Source organism: Piliocolobus tephrosceles, chromosome 6 (genome assembly GCF_002776525.5).
Source record: "Piliocolobus tephrosceles isolate RC106 chromosome 6, ASM277652v3, whole genome shotgun sequence".
In the NCBI taxonomy this organism is placed as follows: domain Eukaryota; kingdom Metazoa; phylum Chordata; class Mammalia; order Primates; family Cercopithecidae; genus Piliocolobus; species Piliocolobus tephrosceles.
Window position 1 is genome coordinate 38,678,669 of NC_045439.1, and position 22,289 is coordinate 38,700,957.

The following is a 22,289-nucleotide window of genomic DNA, read 5'->3' on the forward strand; positions in this document are numbered from 1 at the left end:
TCCCAAAGTGCTGGGATCATAGGCATGAGCCACCACACCTGGCTGAAAATACCTTTTTTGATGATATCTTCGAATTTTTATTTATTTATTTATTTATTTATTTATTTATTTATTTTATTTTTTTGAGACGGAGCCTTACTCTGTTGCCCAGATTGGAGTGCAGTGGCGCAATTTCAGCTCACTGCAACTTCTGCCTCCTGGGTTCAAGCGATTCTCCTGCCTCAGCCTTCCAAGTAGCTGGGACAACAGGTGCATGCTACCACACCCAGCTAATTTTTGTATTTTTGGTAAAGGTGGGGTTTTACCATGTTGGGCAGGCTGGTCTCGAACTCCAGGCCTCAAGTGATCTGCCCATCTCGGCCTCCCAAAGTACCGGGATTACAGGCGTGAGGCACCGCGCCTCACCTATATCTTTAAATACAACTTCAATTTTACCTGTTCACAATAGCACCTATCTCATGCATTCTTAGCATGGGTGATATTAACCCCAAGGGTAAAAGTTGGTTTTGGAGGAAGGGGAAGATTTTACTCTTTATGTATAAAGCACAGATATTTATACAGTACAAAAACAGATACACAGTATATGTGTGGTAGAAAAATTTCACTGGAGGGTGTGGTTAAGAAAAAATTGTTAAAAAGGCTTCTTAGGAGACAATAATGAAAAAATGAATGAGGAACACCGATCTATATTATCTCATATGAGAAGGCTACCAAACTGATTTGATCTCCACATAATACAAACTTTAAGGAGTTTGCTCTTCTCAGGGAATGGAACAATGCCCTGTAGTTCACTTCCTTCAGCAGTTCAGCAGAGTTGGTGTCTCTGATTTCTCCTCTGCTGCTTCTGCTTTAGGAATGAATAGTACTTCTCTACTTCCACTTTTCATCTTGGTGTTGTAACTGAATATGCAAGTATACCTAGGTTCAGTGACATTCACGTAAGTCAAAACTGATGATAAATACCTAGGAAATTTTGAAGTTAAAGTCAGGAAAGAGCAACTATAAAAATGACAGCAAAATATTTCCAGATTGATTCTTACTCTCTCAATCTCCAGATCCACTGTAATTTCACTCGATCAGTTGCCTTACCTCACCCACCCACCAGATCTATCTGACATCTATCTACGACACTCGGCTTGACCTTTTAACCAGAAACAAAGATTGTGCAATGCAGTTAATTAGGCACCTTCATTGACACCTGTATTTTATTAGTTCCCTACTGCTTCATAACAAATTACCACAAACTTGGCAGCTTAAACAGCATCCATTTATTATGTTACAGTTCTATAGGTCAGAAGTCCAGACAGGGTTGGCTACGTTCTCTGCTCAAGGTCTTACAAGGTTGAAATCAAGATCTCAGCTGAGCTGGCCTCTTATCTGGAGGTTGAGAGTAAGTATCAACTTCCAAGTTCATTCAGGCTGTTGCCACATCTATTTCTCTGCAGTTCTAGGTCTGAGGTCCCTTTCTTGCTCTCATCTCAGGGCCATTCACTGCTTCTAGAGGCTGCCTACATTCCTTCAATCATGGCCACTCCATTTTCAAGGCAGCAATGGCATCCTGATTCCTTCTCAGGTTTTAAACTTTTCTTCCTTCCCCTTTTTAACAGCCAGAGAAAGCTCACTACTTCTAAGGGCTCATACGATTAGATCCAAATAATCTCCCCATCTTAAAGTCAACTATGCCATATAACATATAATAATCATGGGAGTGATATCTCATCACATTCAAAGGTTCCAGGGATTAGGGCAGAACATCTTTGAGAGGCCATTTAAGAAACTCTGCCTACTACAACATTTCTGAGAATAGAATGGTCATAAATTTTTTTTTAATCTCATACACATACACACATGCATACATATACATGTATACACACATGCATATATTAGTGGTAGGCAACCTCTAAGACTCAATGGTACTCACCTTTATTATTCATGCCTTTCTGTAGTCTCCTCCCACACTGTATCAGGTTTGTCTGTGACTAACAGAATACAGCAGAAATGATGGTATGTAACTTCCAAGGCTTTGTCTTAAAAGAAATTGTCATTTCTACCCTGTACTCTTGGATCACGTACTCCACAGAAAGTCAGCTGTTGTGTTATGAAGACACTCAAGCAGTCCTGTGGAGAGGTTCACACTGCAAAGAACTGTCTACAGCCAGGACAAACTTCTCAGCCATGTAAGCCATGTAAGGAAGCCATCTTGGAAGCTCAACCCCACATGGAGTCGGGGATCCCCACTGACCTTGGATCCCTCAGTTCCCTGGTGCCAGCTGTCATAGCCCCACCAAGGGAGGCCAAGCTCTTTCACATAACTCTAGGACAGAAGCCACATCCACAGAGCTTAGGAGTAGTCAGACTGCAGGCCCTGCCTCTGCTATTCCTTGCCAGGCAAGGCCACTGGCCTGGGCCCCCAGCATACCCGCTCCACCACCACCTGAGCACTCCGGTCAGTCGGTCATGGCTCTGGCTCTGTATTTCACTGGGTCAGAGCTCCCAGCAGTAACTGACAGGCTCACTGCAACTGCCTCTCCCAGGTCCTTGCTCCTGCTGCCCTCAGGCTGGGGAGGGAGTGAAGAGCCTGAGAGCAAGTAGACCTCCAGGAGGATGCAGCTGCCTTCAGGAAAGGTGGCCAGACTCTTTTCTCTCAGAGGCCCAGCCCCGTGCTGCTCCTCACAGGGCAGGGCCTCCTGACTTGGGCCCCCAGCACAGCCACCCCTACCCCTACATGTGAGTAGTGGCTCTGCTTCTCTGGGTGGAGCTTCCAAAGGCAACTGACAGGCCCTCTGCCACTGCAGCTGCTGCAGTACCCACCCTTGCTACTTCTAGGCTAAGGAGGGAACAAAGAGCTTGATTGCTTTCGAGCACCTCCATCAGCAGAGAGAAGTACCCAACCTGCTCCCCATTCCCTCTTCCCAGGTGCACCGGCCACCACCATCACTCCCAAAGGCAACGGAACAGGTCCTCTGCCGTGGGCACCCCTGCTGCCTCCAGGCTAGGGAGAGAAACTCCAGTGCCAGCAGCTACCCTTCAGAGAGGTGGCCAGACTGCTTTCCACATGACCCCCTTCCTCCACTGCCCCCTCCCAAACCAGGGCTGCTGCCTTCTGGCATCCACTGCACCTACCCCACCCCCACATGAGCATTTCAGTCATGGCCCAGAGCCCTATCAAAAACCTTACCCCCACAGACCTGTGATCTTCCCTGGGGCTCCCACCACCTAAGTGCCCTGCCTGAGAGTTCAGCCCCTCACCCAGGTATCAGCCCTCACCCCTTTCCATCACAGTCAGGACCTGAGGCTCCCCAACAATCCAACCCCATCAAGATTCATACAGGAGGTCCAGCTGGCCATCTAGGGGCTAGGGAGTTACAGATCTCCCTACCCTATTCCAATTTTGCAAGTGCTTTACCACATCTACCATTGCCTGAGGTTGGATGGACAGACACAACCAGCCAACACCACCACAACCAACACACTGCTGCAGAAGCCCAAAGATGGAGTCCCCCAACCCCGCTCTTAAATGAAGAAGAATCATAACATTGGAGAGCAGAGGACCACACAGCTACCTATACTAAGCTAAGTGATGAAGTTCTGCCCCAAAAACCACTCCCCTGGAGAGTCAAAAATTAGACATTTCCTAAGGCTATCAACCATATGGTGGTCTGGAGATAGGATGCAGTGTGTGTCTGATTCAGGAGTCAAGAGCTCTAGAACAAGGGTGTGACTGGGCAACAATCTACATTCCAGCCTATCTAGAAGGGGCTCATGTAGCACCCTAAACTCCCGCAGAGACTGTGGCACAATTCACTAGGAGCTTTTCCTTGCCACCCTCATCAGGGTTGGGGACTACACGTGACATAGGGGTATTTGTGGACAAGCCAGGAGATCCAGTCCACCCAGCTATGTCCCCAGCACTCCCATAAAATGGGAAGTACATGGTATGAAGCACTCCACAGTCTAGCCTAACAGCTGAAACAACAGAGAACTCTTCACAGTAAACAAATATCAAGTACATAACTGTCTGCTTCCACCACCCCTGACTCTCACCCATAAGCATCATCTACCGGTCCATAGGGTGAACTCCACAGTCCAATATACAACCTGCTGACAGAACATAAGGCCATGGAAACAAAGACAAAAGACCCTACTTGACATACTCTTAAGTCACACCCTTTAGTGAGTGGGGAAAGGAAAGGGGAAAACAACAATATTAATACAAGAAAAGAAAGGGAAAGAAAACCCTACCTGCATGAAAATATCTCCAAAAATTTGAAGTGCCAGCCAGGCACAGTGGTTCATGTCTATAATCCATCCCAGCACTCCAACCCTGGAGGCCAAAGCAGAAGGATTACTTGAGCCCAGGAGTTCAAGACCATGGTGGGACACTGTCTCTACAAAGAATTAAAAAATTAGCCAGGCATGATGGCACACGCCTAGTCCCAGCTACTTGGAAGGCTGAGGCAGGAGGATTGCTTCAGCCTGGGAGGTCGAGGCTGCAGTGGGACATGGTTCGTGCACTTCAGCCTGTGAAGTGAAAGAGTGTGATTGTGAAAGAGTGAGAACCTATCTCAAAAAACAAAAATTTACAAGTGCCAACACCTACAAACGAGAAGGAAGCAACATAAGAATTTTGACACCAGAAAAATCCAATTTGTGTAACACCACTGAAGAATCACAGTAGCTCTCTAGGAATGGTCCCCAACCAAAATGGCAACTCAGAAATGTCAGATAAATAATTCAAAGCATGGATTGAAAGAAACTCAAAGATATAAAAGAAAAGACTGAAAATCAACACAAAGAAACTATTAAAACAATCCAGGAAATGAAAAAAGAGATAAACATCTTAAAAAGGAACCAATTGGAGCTTCTGGAACTAAAAACTTCACTTTATAATTGTCAGGCTATTGAAAGATTTATCAATAGACTAGACCAAGCAGAATATTTCAAACTAACCCATACAGACAAAAGTAAAGAAAAAGAATTTTAGGCCAGGCACAGTGGCTCACGCCTGTAATCCCAGTACTTTGGGAGGCTGAGGTGGGCAGATCACCTGAGGTCAGGAGTTTGAGATCAGCCTGACCAACATGGTGAAAACCCACCTCTACTAAAAAGGTACAAAATTAGCTGGGTGTGATGGTGCATGCCTGTAATCCCAGTTACTCGGGAGGCTGAGGCAGGAGAATCACTTTTACCCAGGACATGAAGGTTGCAGTGAGCTGAGTTTGTGCCATTGCACTCCAGCCAGGGCAACAAGAGCAAAACTCCATCTCAAACAAAAAAAGAATAAAGAACTTTATTTTATAAAATGAACAAGGTCTTTGATAAGTGTGGGATTACATAAAGCAGCAACCAAACCTATGAATTACTGGCATTCCTGAGAGAGAAGGAGAAAAAGTTGACAACCTGGAAAACATACTTGACGGAATAATTTAAGAAAATTTCCCTAATCTTGCTAGAGATATAGATATCCAGGTACAGAAATGCAGACAACATAACGACCATCCCAAAGGTACACAGACATTCACCAAGGTCAATGCAAAAGAAAAAAGTCTTAAAGGCAGCAAGAGAAAATGGTAATGCATGGGCAGAAGGAACCCCATCAGGCTTGCACCAGACATCTCAGCAGAAACCTTGCAAGTCAGAAGAGAGTGGGGACCTATTTTCAGTGTCTTTAAAGAAAAGAAATACCAACAGAGAATTTCATTTCCTACAAACTAAGCTTCATAAGTGAAAAATAAATAAATCCCTTCTCAGACAAGAAAACACTGAGGGAATTTGTTTCAACTAGAACAACCTTTTTTTTTTTTTTTTTTTTTTGAGACGGAGTCTCGCTCTGTCGCCCAGGCTGGAGTGCAGTGGCCGGATCTCAGCTCACTGCAAGCTCCGCCTCCCGGGTTCATGCCATTCTCCTGGCTCAGCCTCCCAAGCAGCTGGGACTATAGGCACCCGCCACCTCACCCGGCTAGTTTTTTGTATTTTTTATTTATTTTTATTTTTTATTTTTTTTTGTATTTTTTAGTAGAGATGGGGTTTCACCATGTTAGCCAGGATGGTCTCGATCTCCTGACCTAGTGATCCGCCCGTCTCGGCCTCAAAGTGCTGGGATTACAGGCTTGAGCCACCGCGCCCGGCCAACTAGAACAACCTTTTAAGAAAAGGTCCTTAAGGAAGTGCGAAAAATGGAATGGTAAGAACACCACCAGCTACCACAAAAACACACTTACGTACATAGCCCACAGGCACTATAAAGTAACTATGCAATCAAGTCTACATAATAACCAGCCAACAACACAATGACAGGATCAAAGTCTCATATATCATTACTAAACTTCAATGTAAATGGGCTAAACACCCCACTTAAAAGACACAAAATGGTAAGCTTGAAAAAAAAGACAAGACTCAACCACCTGTTGTCTTCAAGAGACCCATCTGACATGTAAGTAAGTAAGGCTCAAAGTAAAAAGGGGTAAGAAAGAGCTAGCAGGCAAATGGATAACAAGTAGAAGTCACTATTCTTATACCAGATAAAACAGACTTTAAATCATAACTAAGAAAGACACAGAAGGGTATTACATAATGATAAAGGGTACAATCCAGCCAGGCACAGTGGCTCATGCCTATAATCCCAGCACTTTGGGAGGCCGAAGCAGGCAGATCATGAAGTCAGGAGATTGAGACCATCCTAGCCAACACTGTGAAACCCCATCTCTACTAAAAAGACAAAAATTAGCTGGATGTGGTGGCACGTGCCTGTAATCTCAGCTACTCGGGAGGCTGAGGCAAGAGAATCACTTGAACCAGGGAGTCGGAGGTTGGAGTGAGCAGAGATCATGCCACTGCACTCTAGCCTGGCGACAGAGTGAGACTCCATCTTAACAACAACAACAAAAAGTATACAATCCAACAGGAAGACTTAACTATCCTAAATATATACCCATCCGAGATTGGAGCACCCAGATTCATAAAACAAGTTCTTCTTGACTGATAAAAAGACTTAGCCACACAAAAACTGTGGGGGCGGGGGCTTCAACACTCCACTGACAGTGACAGAAAGATCATCAAGGCAGAAAAATAACAGAGAAACTCTGGACTTAAACTTGACACTTGACCAATTAAACCTAACAGGTATCTATAGAATGACCCACACACCAACCACAGAATATACATTCTTCTCATCTATACAAGGAACATATTCTAAGAGCAACCACATGTTTGGTCATAAAATAAGTGTCAATAATTTTTTTAAAAAATTGAAATCATACCAAGCACACTATCAGACCACAGTGCCAAAAAAATAAAAACGAATATCATGAAGATCTCTCAAAACTGCACAGATATGGAAAGGACACAACTTGCTCCTGAATAACTCCCAGGTGAACATTAAATTAAGGCAGAAATCAAAAAATATTCTTTGATATGAATGAAAATAGGAACACAACTTCCCAAAATCTCTGGGAGGCAGCTAAAGCAGTATTAAGAGGAAAGTTTATAACACTAAATTTCTCCATCATGAAGTTAGAAAGACTTCAAATTAACATTTTAACTTTGCACCTAATGGAATTAAAAAAAAAAAAAAAAGAATAAACCAACCCCAAAACTACCAGAAGAAAATAAATGCCTAAAATTAGAGAAAAGACTCTGGGGCAAGATGGCCAACTAGATGCAGCCAGGAGGAACACATGCCACCAAGTGACAAGGACTTTGGGAAGACTGGCGCATTCCGAGATCTTTGGAGGGAAGGCAATGAGAATTGACAGAGGGAGGATACAGATGCTGGGCTGAAGAAAGAAGAAGCTGCAAACCCTGCACTGGGCTATCCCACTCTGCCGCAGCTGTGGCGTGAGTGTAACCCCACCACTGCATAGCCACTGCCAGTGCAAACGTGCATATGGAGGACACCAAGACTTACTTCTGGCCCCCAAGGACTCCTGAGGAAGGGGTGAGTTAAAGAGATGAAAAACAAACCCCTCTCACCACAGACCTCTGAAATCCTAGCAGCAGGAGACCCCATAACCACTCCAGGGCGTGGACACTTAAGCTGGCTGGGAGAGGTGCTTAGAGAGGTGGTAGGGGTAGGACTTTAGTGCAGAACCCAGAGGGTTTGGTGCAGTAATGTCTGCAGTGGAGCAAACCAGGGTTGTCCATCACTCAAGGCTCACCATGCTCTCCTAGGAGACTTTAGCCTTAGAGGAATTGTCAAATCTGAACAGATCGTGGTGGTCTTGCATATGAAATGGAGCCAGTCCAATCGAAGCACCCCTTGTCTGCTGGCCTCTCCCAGGGTCCCAACCTGGTAGAGCACACTTGCAGTGTACCCTCAGATGTCCAACCGAGGTGCCTCCAGGGGGCCCACATCATAGGTCCTTCACTGGCAGATAGTGCCTGACTGTCAAGAGCTCCAGCAGAGCAGCCTCCGCTGAGGCACACCAGACCACCCACACCATCCACTGACTGCAGCCACCTCTGTGCTGCTTTGCCAGCAGGAACACACACATGCCCGACCCCACCCCCCACCCTACCGTTTTGCTGGCGCACGTGTGGGTAGACCTCACCTCCCCTCCACCGCCGGCACCCATGTGCACATGCATCCCACTGTGCCACAGCTGCAACATGAGTGTAACCCCATCACTGTGTGGCCATTGCCAGTGCAAACGCACCTACGGAGGACAGTGACCCACACACCACCCCACACTGCCACCAGCACGAACACACACATGGAGACTGGCAGCCCTGTACCTGCCAGCACCGCACTACCCCCCGCGCCAACACAGCCACCAGTGTGAATGTGCACACAAAGGCTGGCAGCCCTGTACCACCAGCACCCCGTCCAAGCCAAGGAGCATGCATCCCACCATAATGCAGCTGCTTTTGGCACATGTGAACAAGCACAGATCCCACTGCCACCACCCCAGCAATGCATTTTGGCTGGCACCACCTATCAGTGTTGTGGCCAGAGATCCAAGAACACCTGGGCCCCTCTAACACAGAAGGTTCCTAACCTGAAAGGCCCAGAGAACAAAGCTGGGGGCCTGAATTCAAATTCAAGAAATGCAGAGAACCTCTGTGAGATACTACCCAAGATGATCATCCCCAAGACACAGTCATCAGATTCATCAAAGTCAAAATGAAGGAAAAAAATGTCAAAGGCAGCTAAAGAGAAGGGGCAAGTCACCTACAAAGGGAATTCCATCAGGCTCACAGTGAACCTTTCAATAGAAACTCTACAAGCCGGAAGAGATTGGAGGACTATATTCAACATTCTTAAGGAAAAGAAATTCCAATCATGAATTGTGTGTGTGTGTGTGTGTGTGTGTGTGAGACAGGGTTTCACTCTGTCACCCAGGCTGGAGTGCAGTGGCATGATCACAGGTCACTGCAGGAATGACCTCCTGGACCCAAGCAGTCCTCCCACCTCAGCCTCCTGAGTAGCTGGGACTACAGGCACATGCCACCATGCCCGGCTAATTTTTGCATTTTTGTAGAGACGGGGTTTCACCATGTTGCCTAGGCTGGTCTCAAACTCCCGGGCTCAAACAATCCACCTGCCTCAGCCTCCCAAAGTGCTAGGATTACAGGCGTGAGCCACCACACCCAGCCCCAACCAAGAATTTCATATGCAGCCAAACTAAGCAAAGGAGAAATAAGATCCTTTTCAGATAAACAAATGCTAAGGGAATTTGTTACCATTAGACCTGCCTTATGAGAGGTCCTGAAGGGAGTGTTAAATATAAAAAAGAAAGACCATCACCAGCCACCACAAAAACACACTTAAGTACATAGACCACTGCCACTATAAAACAACAACACAAACAAGTATGCATAATAACCAGCTAACAACACAATGATAATATCAAATCCACACGTCAATATCAATGTTGAATGTAAACGAGCTAAATGCCCCAATTAAAAGGCACAGAGTGGCAAGTTGGACAAAGTGGCAAGACTCAATGGTGTGCTATCTTCAAGAGACCCATCTCACATGCAATGACATCCATAAGCTCAAAATAAAGGGATGCAGAAAAATCTACCAAGCAAACAGAAAATAGAAAAAGTAGGGGTTGCTATTATAACAGACAAAGCCAACTTTAAACCAGTAAAGATAAAAAAAAGACAAAGAAGGGCACTATATAATAGTAAAGCATTCAATTCAACAAAAAGACCTAATTATCCTATATATGTAGCAAACATAGGAGCACCCAGGTTCATAAAGCAAGTTCTTAGAGACTTATGAAGAGACTGCATAATAATAGTGTGAGACTTCAACACCCCACTGACATTATAAGACAGACCATTAAGACAGAAAACCGATAAAGAAATTCAAGACCTGAACTCAACACTTGACCAAATGAACCTAATACACATCTACAGAACTCTCCACCGAAAAACAACAGAATATATATTCTTTTCATTTGTACAGGGCATATGCTGTAACACTGACCACACAATCAACCATAAAACAATTGTCCACAAATTAAAAAAAAAAACTGCAATCATACCAGTCACACTCTTGGACCACAGCACAATACAAACAGAAATCAATACTAAGAAAATCACTTAAAAACCATACAATTACATGGAAAAATAAACAACCTGCTCTGGAATGACCTTTGGGTAAACAAAGGAATTAAGGCAGAAATCAAGAAATTCTTTGAAACTAATGAGAATAAAGGTACAACATACCAGAATCTCTGGGACACAGGTACAGCAGTGTTAAGAGGTAAGTTTATAGTGTTAAATGCCCATATCAGAAAGTTCAAAAGTTCTCAAGTGAATAACCTAACATCTCACCTAGAGGAAACAGAGAAGCAAGAGCAAACCAACCCCAAAGTTAGCAGAAGGTAAGAAATAACCAAAATCAAAGCTGAACTAAACAAAATTGAGATGCAAAAATAATAATAATATAATAATTAGATCAAAGAATCAAGGAGTTTGTTCTTTGAAAGAATATATAAGATAAACTGCTAGCTAGACTAATAAGAAAACAAAAGATCCGGCCGGGCGCAGTGGCTCAAGCCTGTAATCCCAGCACTTTGGAAGGCCGAGACGGGCGGATCACGAGGTCAGGAGATCGAGACCATCCTGGCTAAAACAGTGAAACCCCATCTCTACTAAAAAATACAAAAAACTAGCCGGGCGAGGTGGCGAGGTGGCGGGCGCCCGTAGTCCCAGCTACTCGGCAGGCTGAGGCAGGAGAATGGCGTAAACCCGGGAGGCAGAGCTTGCAGTGAGCCGAGATCTGGCCACTGCACTCCAGCCTGGGCGACAGAGCGAGACTCTGTCTCAAAAAAAAAAGAAAAAAAAAAGATCCAAACAAACAATCAGAAATGACAAAGGTGACATTCCATCAACCACACAGAAATACAAAAAACCCTGAGAGAACTACTACAAACATCTTTATGTACACAAACTAGAAAACCTAGAAGAAATGCATAAATTCCAAGAAACATGCAACCTCCCAAGATTGAACCAGAAAGAAATTAAACTAATGAAAACATCAATAATGAGGTCTGAAATTGAATGAGTAATAAAAAGCCTACCAAGCAGAAAAATCCCAGGACCAGACATGTTCACAGCCTAATTCTACCAGATGTATAAACAAGCGCTTATACCATTCCTACTGACAATGTTCCAAGAAACTGAGGAAGAGGGACTCCTCCATAACTCATTCTATAAGACCAGTATCAGCCTGACACCAAAATCTGGCAGAGACACAATGTAAAAGAAAGCATCAGGTCAATATCCCTGATGAATATGGATGCAAAACATCTGCAAGAAAGTATGAGCACACTGAATCCAGCAACACATCAAAAAGTTAATATATCATGATTAAGTAAGCTTTATTCCTGGGATGCAGGGCTAGTTCAACATATGCAAATCAATAAATGTTATTCACAACATAAACAGATTTAAAGCAAAAACCATATGATCATCTCCATAGACACAGAAAAAGCTGTCAGCATAATCCAACACCCCTTCATGGTAAAAACCCTCAACAGACTAGGCATCAAAATGAACATACCTCAAAATACTAAGACCCATTTATGACAAACCCAAGCCAACATCATTCTAAACAGGCAAAATTTGGGAGAACTAGAACAAGACAAGGATGTCCAGTCTTGCCACTCCTATTCAACATAGTACAGGAAGTCCTAGCCAGAGCAATCAGGCAAGAGAAAGAAATAATGCTGGTCACGGTGGCACATGCCTGTAATCCCAGAATTTTGGGAGGCCTAGACGGGTAGATCACTTGAGGTCAGGAGTTCAAGACCAGATTGGCCAATATGGTGAAACCTCATCTCTACTAAAAATATTAAAAATTAGCTGGGAGTGGTGGTGCACACCTAAGTCCCAGCTACTTGAGAGGCTGAGGCAAGAGAATCACTTGAACCCAGGAGGTTAAGGTTGCAGTGAACCAAGATCGTGCCACTGCACTCCAGCCTAGGCGACAGAGTGAGAGTCCATCTCAAAAAGGAAAAAAAACAAGAAATAAAAGGCATCAAAACAGAAAAAAAGTAAAATCATCTTTCTTCACTGACAATGTGATTTTATACTAGAAAACCCTAAAGACTGCTCCAAAAGGCTCCCAGAACTGATAAATGACTTTAGTAAAGTTTCAGGCTACGAAATCCAATGCACAAAAATCAGTAGCTTTTCTATACACCAATAACACTCCAGCTGAGAGCCAAGTCAAGAATACAATCCCATTTACAATAGCTACACACACAAAAAATAAAATATCTAGGAATACATCTAATCAAGGAGGTGAACAATCTCTGGAAGAAGAACTATAAAACACTGCTGCAAGAAATCATAGATGATACAAACAAATGAACAAACATTCCATACTCATGGATGTAAAGAGTCAGCACCGTTAAAATGGCGTATTTCCCAAAGCAATGTACAGGTTCAAATTACCAATGTCATTTTTCACAGAATTAGAAAAAACTATTCTAACATTCACATGGGAAGTTAGAGTCTGAAAAGCCAAAGCAATCCTAAGCAAAAAGAACAAAGCCAGAGGCATCACACTACATGACTTTAAACTATAGTAACCAAAACGGCATGGTACCGGTACAAAAACAGACACATTGATCAATGGAACAGAATAGAGAACCCAGAAATGAAACCACACACTTACAACCTCTGATCTTTGACAAAGTTAACAAAAATAAAAAATGGGGAAAGGACTCCCTATTCAATAAATGCTCCTGGGATTACCTGCTAGCCATATGCAGAAGAATTAAACTGGACCCCTACCTTTTACCATACACAAAAATTAACTCAAAGATGGGTCAGCAATTTAAATGTGAGACCCAACCCATAAAAATCCTAGAAGAAAACCATGGAAAATCTATTCTGGACATCAGCCTTGGCAAAGAATTAATGGCTAAGACCTCAAAAACAATTGTAACAAAAATAAAAATTGACAAGTGGGATCTAACTAAAGAGCTTCTGCACAGAAAAAGAAACTATCAACAGAGTAAACAGACACCCTACAGAATAGGAGAAAATATTCACAAACTAGGCATGTGACAAAGTTCTAATATCCAGATTCTATAAGGAACTTAAATCAACAAGCAAAAAACGACTCCATTAAACGTGGGCAAAGGACATCAACAGACACTTCTCAAAAGAAGACATACATGTTGCCATCAAATATATGAAAAAATGTTCAACATCCCTAAACATTAGAGAAATGCAAATAAAAACCACAATGAGATACTATCTCACACCAGCCAGAATGGTTATCATTAAAAAGTCAAAATGGCCAGGCACAGTGGCTCATGCCTATAATCTCAGCAATTTGGGAGGCTGAGGTGGACAGATCAGTTGAAGCCAGGAGTTTGAGACCAGTCTGGCCAACATGGTGAAACCCCATCTCTACTAAAAAATATAAAAAAGTTAGCTGGCCGTGGTGGCACACATCTGTAATCTCAGCTACTCAGGAGGTCGAGGCACGAGAATCGCTTGAACCTGGGAGGCAGAGGTTGCAGTGAGCTGAAAGTGCCACTGCCCTCTAGCCTGGGCAACAGAATGAGACTCTGTCTCAAAAACAAACAAACAAAAAAGTCAAAAAATAAGAGATGCTGGCCAGGCTGCAGAGAAAGAGAAAAGGGAATGCTTATACACTGTAGGTGGAAATATAAATTAGTTCAACCACTGTGCAAATGAGTTTGGAGATTTCCCAAATAACTTAAAACAGAGCTACCATTTGACACAGCAATCTCATTGCTGGACATATACACAAAGGAAAACAAATCACTCTACCAAAAAGACATACACACTTGTATGTTCACTGCTACACTATTCACAATAGCAAAGACATGGATCAACCTAAGTGTCCATCCATGGTAGAGTAGATAAAGAAAACGTGGTAAATATATACCATGGAATACTACACAGCCATAAAAAGAACAAAATCATGTCCTTTGCAGCAACACGGATGCAGCTCTTGGTCATTATCCTAAGTGAATTAACACAAGAACAGAAAACCAAAGACTGCATGTTCTCACTTATAAGTGGGAGCTAAACAATGGGTAAAAATGGACATAAAGACGGGAACAATCAACACTGGAGATTATTAGGAGGAGGAAGAAGGAAGGGGATAAAAGGCTAAAAAAACTACCTATGGGGGACTATGTTCAGTACCTGAGAGACGGTATAAATAGTACCCCAAACCTCAGCATCACGCAATATACCAATATAACAAACCTGTACATATACCACCTGAACCTAAAATAAAATAGGGCACCCAATTATTAGAGAATAATCATTCTTTTCAAGCACACATGCAACATTTATCAAAGTTGATCACAAACTTAACCTTAAAAGATGTCTCAGGGAACTTCAAAGAATCAATATCATGCAAAGTTATCTGACAAAAATGCAATTACATTAATAATGTAATTTAAAGAAATTTTTAAAATTAAATAATTTAGATATTTTAAAATTCCAAATGATTCATGCGTCAAAGAAGCAATTGTGATGGGAATGTTTCAATACTTTTAGAACAGAATAAAAATGGAAATACTATATATCAAAATAGAATGCTTCAAGAAAAATTCACAGTCTTAAAAGGTCAGAGTAAAAAGAAAAACTGAAAATTAATAGATTAAATGTGTAATTTAAGAAGTTAGATTAAAAAAAAACCACCAAAAAATTAAATAAAAGGAGATAGTAAGAAAATGGCAGAAATAAAGGAGGTAGAAGACGAACAAATAATAGAGAGGACCAACAAAGAACAACAACAAAATGCAGAGTTCTTTAAAATGATGACAAAAATACTCAAACCTCTGACAAGATTTTTTTTTAAAAGAGAGGGAGAAATACAACAAAGTAAGTAATATCAGAAATGGAAAGGGGGACAAAAACCACATGTAAAACCAGATTTAAGAACTGGAAGATTATAATAAATAACTTTATTATAATAAATTTGAAAATATAAAGAAAATGGACAAATTCCTAAAAATCGGCCGGGCGCGGTGGCTCAAGCCTGTAATCCCAGCACTTTGGGAGGCCGAGACGGGTGGATCATGAGGTCAGGAGATCGAGACCATCCTGGCTAACACGGTGAAACCCCGTCTCTCTAAAAATACAAAAAAACTAGCCGGGCGAGGTGGCGGGCGCCTATAGTCCCAGCTACTCCGGAGGCTGAGGCAGGAGAATGGCGTGAACCCGGGAGGCGGAGCTTGCAGTGAGCTGAGATCCGGCCACTGCACTCCAGCTCAGGAGACAAAGAAAAACCCCGTCTCAAAATCAAAAAAAAAAAAAAAAAAAAATCCTAAAAATCTCATTCACTGAAACTAATCAAGAAGAAATAGAAAAATGAGAGTAGTCCTATAATCATTAAAGGAATTGAATTTTTTTAAAAATCTTCTAAGAAGGAAAAAGATCAAGATGAGATAATTTTTCAGACAAGTTCTAGCAAATCTTCAAGGAACAAATAATTCCCATCATATGCAAAATATTGCAGAATATTAAAAAAGAGATATTCCATAATCCATTCCACTAAACTAGTATAAGATAAATACTAATTCAGACAAAGACACTACTAAAAGGAAAATTACAGCTCAATATCTATCCTAAATATTGAAAAATCTTAAATATTAGCAAACTGAATTCAACAGTTTATAAAAAAAGATAATATATCATGACCAAGTTGAACTTGTCCCAAAAATGCAATAGTAGTTTAACGTCAGAAAAATCTATTAAATGTTTCTGACCAAAGAAAAATAGACCAAAGAAAAATAATATAATCATTTCAATCAATGCAGGAAAAAAGGTTTTGTAAAATATAACACCAAATTAGTATTTTAGCTAGGAAATGAAGGAAAGTTCCTTATTTCTGATCAAGAATATCTACTTACAGCAAACATCACAGTTTTTTTTTTTTTTTTTTTTTTTTTTTTATCTAGAAATAATTTTAAACTTACAGGAAAATAGTGCTAATAAAAACAGAAGGCCAGGCGCAGTAGCTCACACCTATGATCCCAACACTTTGGGAGGCCAAGGCAGAAGGGATCACTTGAGGTCAGGAGTTCAAGACCAGTCTGGGTAACACAGCAAGCTCTCATCTCTACAAAAGATTTTAAAAATTAGCCAGGCATGGTGGTACACACCTGTAGTCCTAGCTACTTGAGAGGTTGAGGAAGGAGGATCACTTCACTCAAGGAGTTTGAAGCTGCAGTAAGCTATGGCTGTGCCACTACACTCCAGCCTAGGTGACACAGCTAGACTATGTATTTTTTTTTTTTAATTTAAAATAAAGATAAATTAAAAATAAATAAAAACAGAATACAGAATATATATGTATTCTTTTCCCACATCCACCCACTGTTAACATTTTGCCCAATTTGCTTTATCATTTTGCTTGCTCTCTTACCTCCACATGTGTGTATGTGCATGTGCATGTATGATACACAGTATGAAATCAGTATGTCAAGTTACACTCCAATTTTTATTGCAGCACTATCCACAGTACCCAAGAGATGGAATCAACCTAAGTGTCCATCAATAGACAAATGGATAAAGAATATGTGGTACATACATGCAATGGAGTACTATTCAGCCGTAAAAAAGAATAAGATTCTGTCATCTGCAACAACATGGATGGAACTGAAGGTCATTAAGTTAAGTAAAATGTCAGACACAAAAAGACAAACACTGTATGGTCTCAATCACATGGAGAAGCTAAAAAAGCTTCTTGATCTCATAGAAGTAGAGAGTAGAATAGTGGTTACTAGAGGCTGAGATGGTTAGAGGGAGACAGCCAAAGATTGGTTAGCAGTTACAAAATTATAGCAAGATAGGAAGAATAAGTCTTAGTTTTCTATAGCACTTTAGGGGAACTATAATTTACACTTTATTGTATGTTTTCAAATAGCCAGAAGAGGGGCTTTTGGATGTTCCCAACACACACAAAAAAGATAAATGTTTGAAGCAATGGATATGCCAATTACCCTGACTTGATCATTATACATTGTACACACATATCAAAATATCACATTGTACCCCATAAATATATACAACTATTGTATCAATTAAAAATTGTAATAAAAGCAAAAAAAAAATTCTTTGTTTGAAGATAAATTGATATACTCTCTGTACTCAGTTGAAAAACAAAAAACAAAAAAGATTGAAGAGGCTACCTGTAGCTAGAACAGAAAGGAGAGAATTTGCCCCTACTAAAGAGTCAAAGTATTTATATTCCTATTCCAAGTCAGCCAATTAGATAACAACAAAACACCTAAAAGGCTTGTAACTTCTGTTTGGATGTTTTAAAATCATTAATAAAAGCTAAGTGAAAAAGTATTAAAAATTATTCCAAAACTTAAAAAGTGAAAAGAATTTCCCAGCTAATCTTCTTTAAGTTCAATGTTTTTGCTATTTAAATAAGTAAGTTTATGACTGTGGATCACTAGTGTAATAAACCTTATTTAAGCAAGTGGAACTTCAGCCCAAAAAGTTTATGTAAAATCGTACGATTCTGGCACCATCTGGTGGCAGTATATTCCAAAAGCAGAGGCGGTGTGTGTGTGTGTGCATTTTTATTAATAACTAATTCACTCATTTATTACCAACTATTTAATAGGCATCTGCTAGGCATAGTTCATATAAATCTTTAAATCTCTCTTGGAAGACAGGAAATAAAATAAAGTATAGTATCTAAAACAGGGTCCCTATCTCCAAGGAAAAAAAATTGACAGTTAAATTATGACTGTCAGAATGTAAGAAAAGAATCTGCTCTTGTTTAGAAGTTTCCTGAAAGTATTTATGCCCCTAGAACTTTCAAGCAAGAAGTCCTTAGGAGTGTATTGATAAACATAGTCTATCAAATCACCACATTGTAAGCAGTTTTCAAGGAAAATAACTGCAGTGGTTTTAAAATGTCCTCAAATTCCTGACACTTCTTCCTTTAAAACGTTGGCCAGGTGTAGTGGCTCACGCCTGTAATCCCAGCACTTTGGGAGGCCCAGGTGGGTGGATCACCTGAGGTCACGAGTTCGAGACCAGCTTGGACAACATGGTGAAACCCCATCTCTAGTAAAAATACAAATATTACCCAGGTGTGGTGATGCGTGCCTGCAATCCCAGCTACTCACTTGAACCTGGGAGGCAGAGGTTGCAACGAGCCAAGATTGTGCCACTGCACTCCAGCCTAGGCAACAGAGAAAGACTCTGCCTCAAAAAAAAAAAAAAAAGAGGCTAATTTCCCTTTCCCTAAATGTAGGTTTGACTTAATGACTCACTTCTAATGACGAAAAGTGGCAGAAGTAGGGGCGTGTAACTTCCAAAGCTAGGTTGCCAAAGATATCACCACTTCCATCTTGCCTTCTTCGAAACCACTCACCTGGGGGAAGTCAGCCATCATGTCATAAGACTCAAAAATCCTGTGGAGAGCCTACCTGGGGAGGTACTGTGGCCTTCTGCCAACCACCAGCACCCATTTTCCAGTCATGTAAATAGGCGCCCTCAGAAACAGATCCTACAGTCCCGACCAACCTTCAGATGACCACATTGCTCATCAACATTGCTCAGCTAAGCCACTCACAAAGAAACTAAGAAATAACCAATGTTTATTGTTTTAAGCCACTTAGTTTTTGGAATAATTTGTTCTGCAACAGTATTAACTAATCCAATAACCTATCACTTCCTAGAAGACATTTTATCTATTACAGAAAGTAAAAATAGCTCACTCTAGTTTAATACTATAATTTTTCCATATGTTAATAAAATTTCAAATTGTCCTTCCTAATTTATAAGAAGTGATCCTTTTTTAATTCCCCTAATTGTTTCATAATATTATTTCATAATATTTACTACCTTCTTTTTTCTGAGACAGGGTCTTGCTCTGTCACCCAGGCTGGGGTGCAGTGGTGTGACCATGGCTCACTCCAGCCTTGAACTCCCTGGCTCAAGGTCAGCCTCCTGAGTAGCTTGGACCATAAGCATGCACCACCACATATGGCTAAATGGTTTTTTTTTTTTTTTTTTTGGTAAAGATAGGGTCTTGCCTTGTTGTTCAAAGTGCTGGGATTACAGGCATGATATAATCATATATATATAATATATAATGTTATTTATGTGCATACATATTACATATATGACATGCATGTATATATTACATGTATGTGACATATGTGTATATGTGTGTACATGTAACATAAATAAATGTAGGCAGGTATATATAACATATGTGTATGTATTATATATATATAAAACACATATATAAACACACCCAGCAATATTTATCACTTTCTAAGTTAATTCAATGAAACAGCAACCTAAGTAGATTTTAATCAGTCAGCAAGGATTTTGTTTTTAACCCCTCTGTTTGCAGAGCAACCACACTAAGCACTGTGTGGAGAACCATATCCTTGAAGTACTTATAATTTAAATCAGATTACTGTTCAAGAAATAATTTATGTTTTTTAACTAAACTTTTTCCCTGGCTCTGAAGATTATAGGTCAATGGAAGAAGGTATGAAAAATTTTTCCTTTACCTCTGTGAGGGATCCACAAGCCACACCACCATGCAGGGCTTCGTCCAAAGCAGAAAGGGTAGTAGATAAGAATGCTGGTGAGAAATCAGCAGACCTTTGTGCTTTTATCCCATAAGCCTGAACAAGAAAATGATTAAGTTTTTTTTCAACCTTTATATATATTCAAAAACATAAACCAACTCTAATTTTCTAAATTTTAGCAACTTTAACCCTAATCCATCCTTTTCCCTTCTATTATTTATTTGTTCAACAAATATTTACCCTGTGCCAGGGTCTGTGCTAGATTATGGGGATATGACAAAACAGAGAGAGACGTTGCCCTCACAGTCTTATGAAGTCAACCAGAGACTATGAAATTAGGACTAGAAACCAGGCAATTATAACACAATTAATAAGAGATAATGTAATAGGGAAAGTATAACTGATATAGATTTTGGAAACTTAATGGAATTGCTGGATGCCTGTGCTAAAATCTGAAAGAGCTGTTAGGTAAGCAAGGGAAATGTGACTATTCCTGCCAAAGAGGGCAGAATGTACAAAGAAAGGTCAAGAAGCAAGAGAGGAAACAGGGACTAACACAAACTGTAAAATATACAGTTCATTTAGAATGCCTAAAAGATGGAGTGTGGGTGCAATACAGCAAGCAATGAGGCTAGAGAAGTAAGCAGGGGCCTAACCATGAACAGCTCTGTTGAAGATGCAAAAAGGAGTGACATGATCAAGTCATCATTTCAAACTCGGGTTCATTTGTGAAGAACATTGTGAAGGAAGGTGTGGAAGGCTGAGAAATGACCCCCCCCCCCCCCCCCCCGCTATCCAAATCAAATCTCCAGAACCTGTCTGTGAATATTACCTTATTTGCAAAATCGGTGTTTGCAGATTTGATTAAGTTAAAGACCTTGAGATGAAGGGATAATCATGGATTATCCAGATGGACCCTAAATACCCTCACTCATAAGAGAGAGGCAGAGGGAATTCAATACACACAGAAAAAGGTTATGTGAAGATGGAATAGAGAGAGAAGCAGCCACAAGCCAAGGAATGCTAATGGCCACCAAAAGCTGAAAGAGGCAAGGAACTGATAATCCCCTAGAACCTCTGGAGAGAACACAGCTTTGCCTACACCTTAATTTTGAACCTCTGAACTCCAAAACTGTAAGAGGATACATTTCTGTTGTCTGAAGCCACCCAGGGTATGATTTGTATGAGAACTGCCACAGGAAACTAATACAACAAATTATAATTTCAAAGACATACTCAGATTAGTTTGTGAAGAACAGCTTGAAACTGGGAGATCTGTCAGGAAGACATTACAATCATTCCAAAGAAAAATAATGGTAGCTAGAAGAAGGTAATAGTAGTGGGGATAGAAACTTTTGGCACTAGCAACTTTATCGAAAGCCAGGTACACAGTACAACAGTACCCCTTATCCACGGTTTCACTTCCCATGTTTCAGTTACCCATGGTCAACATTGATCTGAAAATATTAAATGGATAATCCCAGAAATAATTCATAAGTTTTAAATTGCACACAGCTCTGAGTAGCATGGTGAAATCTCACATGATCCCGCCTGGATGTGAATCATCCCTTTGCCAAGTGTATACGCACTGTAGACACTCCCTGCCTGTTAGTCAGTAGCCATCTCAGTTATCAGATCCAAAAAACGTAGTATACATATAGTTTGGTACTATCCAAACTTTCAAACATCCACTGAGGGTCCTGAAACATATTCCCTGCGAACAAGGGGAGAAACACTACTTATCTGAAGTTTTTCCAATATTATAAAATTCTGAAATTCTCCTTTTTTTGTTCAAGACAGAGTCTCACTCTGTCACCCAGGCTGGAGTACAGTGATGCGATCTCAGCTCACTACAATCCCACTTTCTGGGTTCAAGCAATTCTCCTGCCTCAGCCTCCCAAGTAGCTGGGATTACAGGTGCCTGCCACCGCACCCAGCTAATTTTTTTATTTTTAGCAGAGACTGGGTTTTGCCATGTTGACCAGGCTGGCCTCGAACTCCCACCCTCAAGTGGCCTGCCCACCTCAGCTTCCCAAAGTGCTGGAATTACAGGTGTGAGCCACTGCACCTGGCCCAAAATTCTCCTTTATTATTCTTGGTGTTTGTCCACAAGAAATTATACAAAGCATTCTGGTGATTTTATGTGTTGGTTTTGATCATTCTGATGTATTTAGAGCTACAAAAGTTAATAATCTATAAGGAAAATTGTTTTTTAAATTACTTTTATTAATATTCCGGGATATTAAAATTTTATCTGATTTTTAAAAG

General features: G+C 41.0%; 1 protein-coding gene across 9 annotated transcripts in view; it reads right to left on the bottom strand.

The window, feature by feature from the left end:
• The window catches only part of RAD51B (RAD51 paralog B), a 776,005-nt gene that overhangs the window by 742,413 nt on the left and 11,303 nt on the right, over positions 1–22,289 (bottom strand). For all 9 annotated transcript variants that reach the window (XM_023182488.1, XM_023182498.1, XM_023182515.1 and 6 more), the window contains one exon: positions 20,001–20,117. In XM_023182488.1, the coding sequence (XP_023038256.1) occupies positions 20,001–20,117 (117 nt within the window). The remainder of the gene's footprint in view (positions 1–20,000; positions 20,118–22,289) is intronic.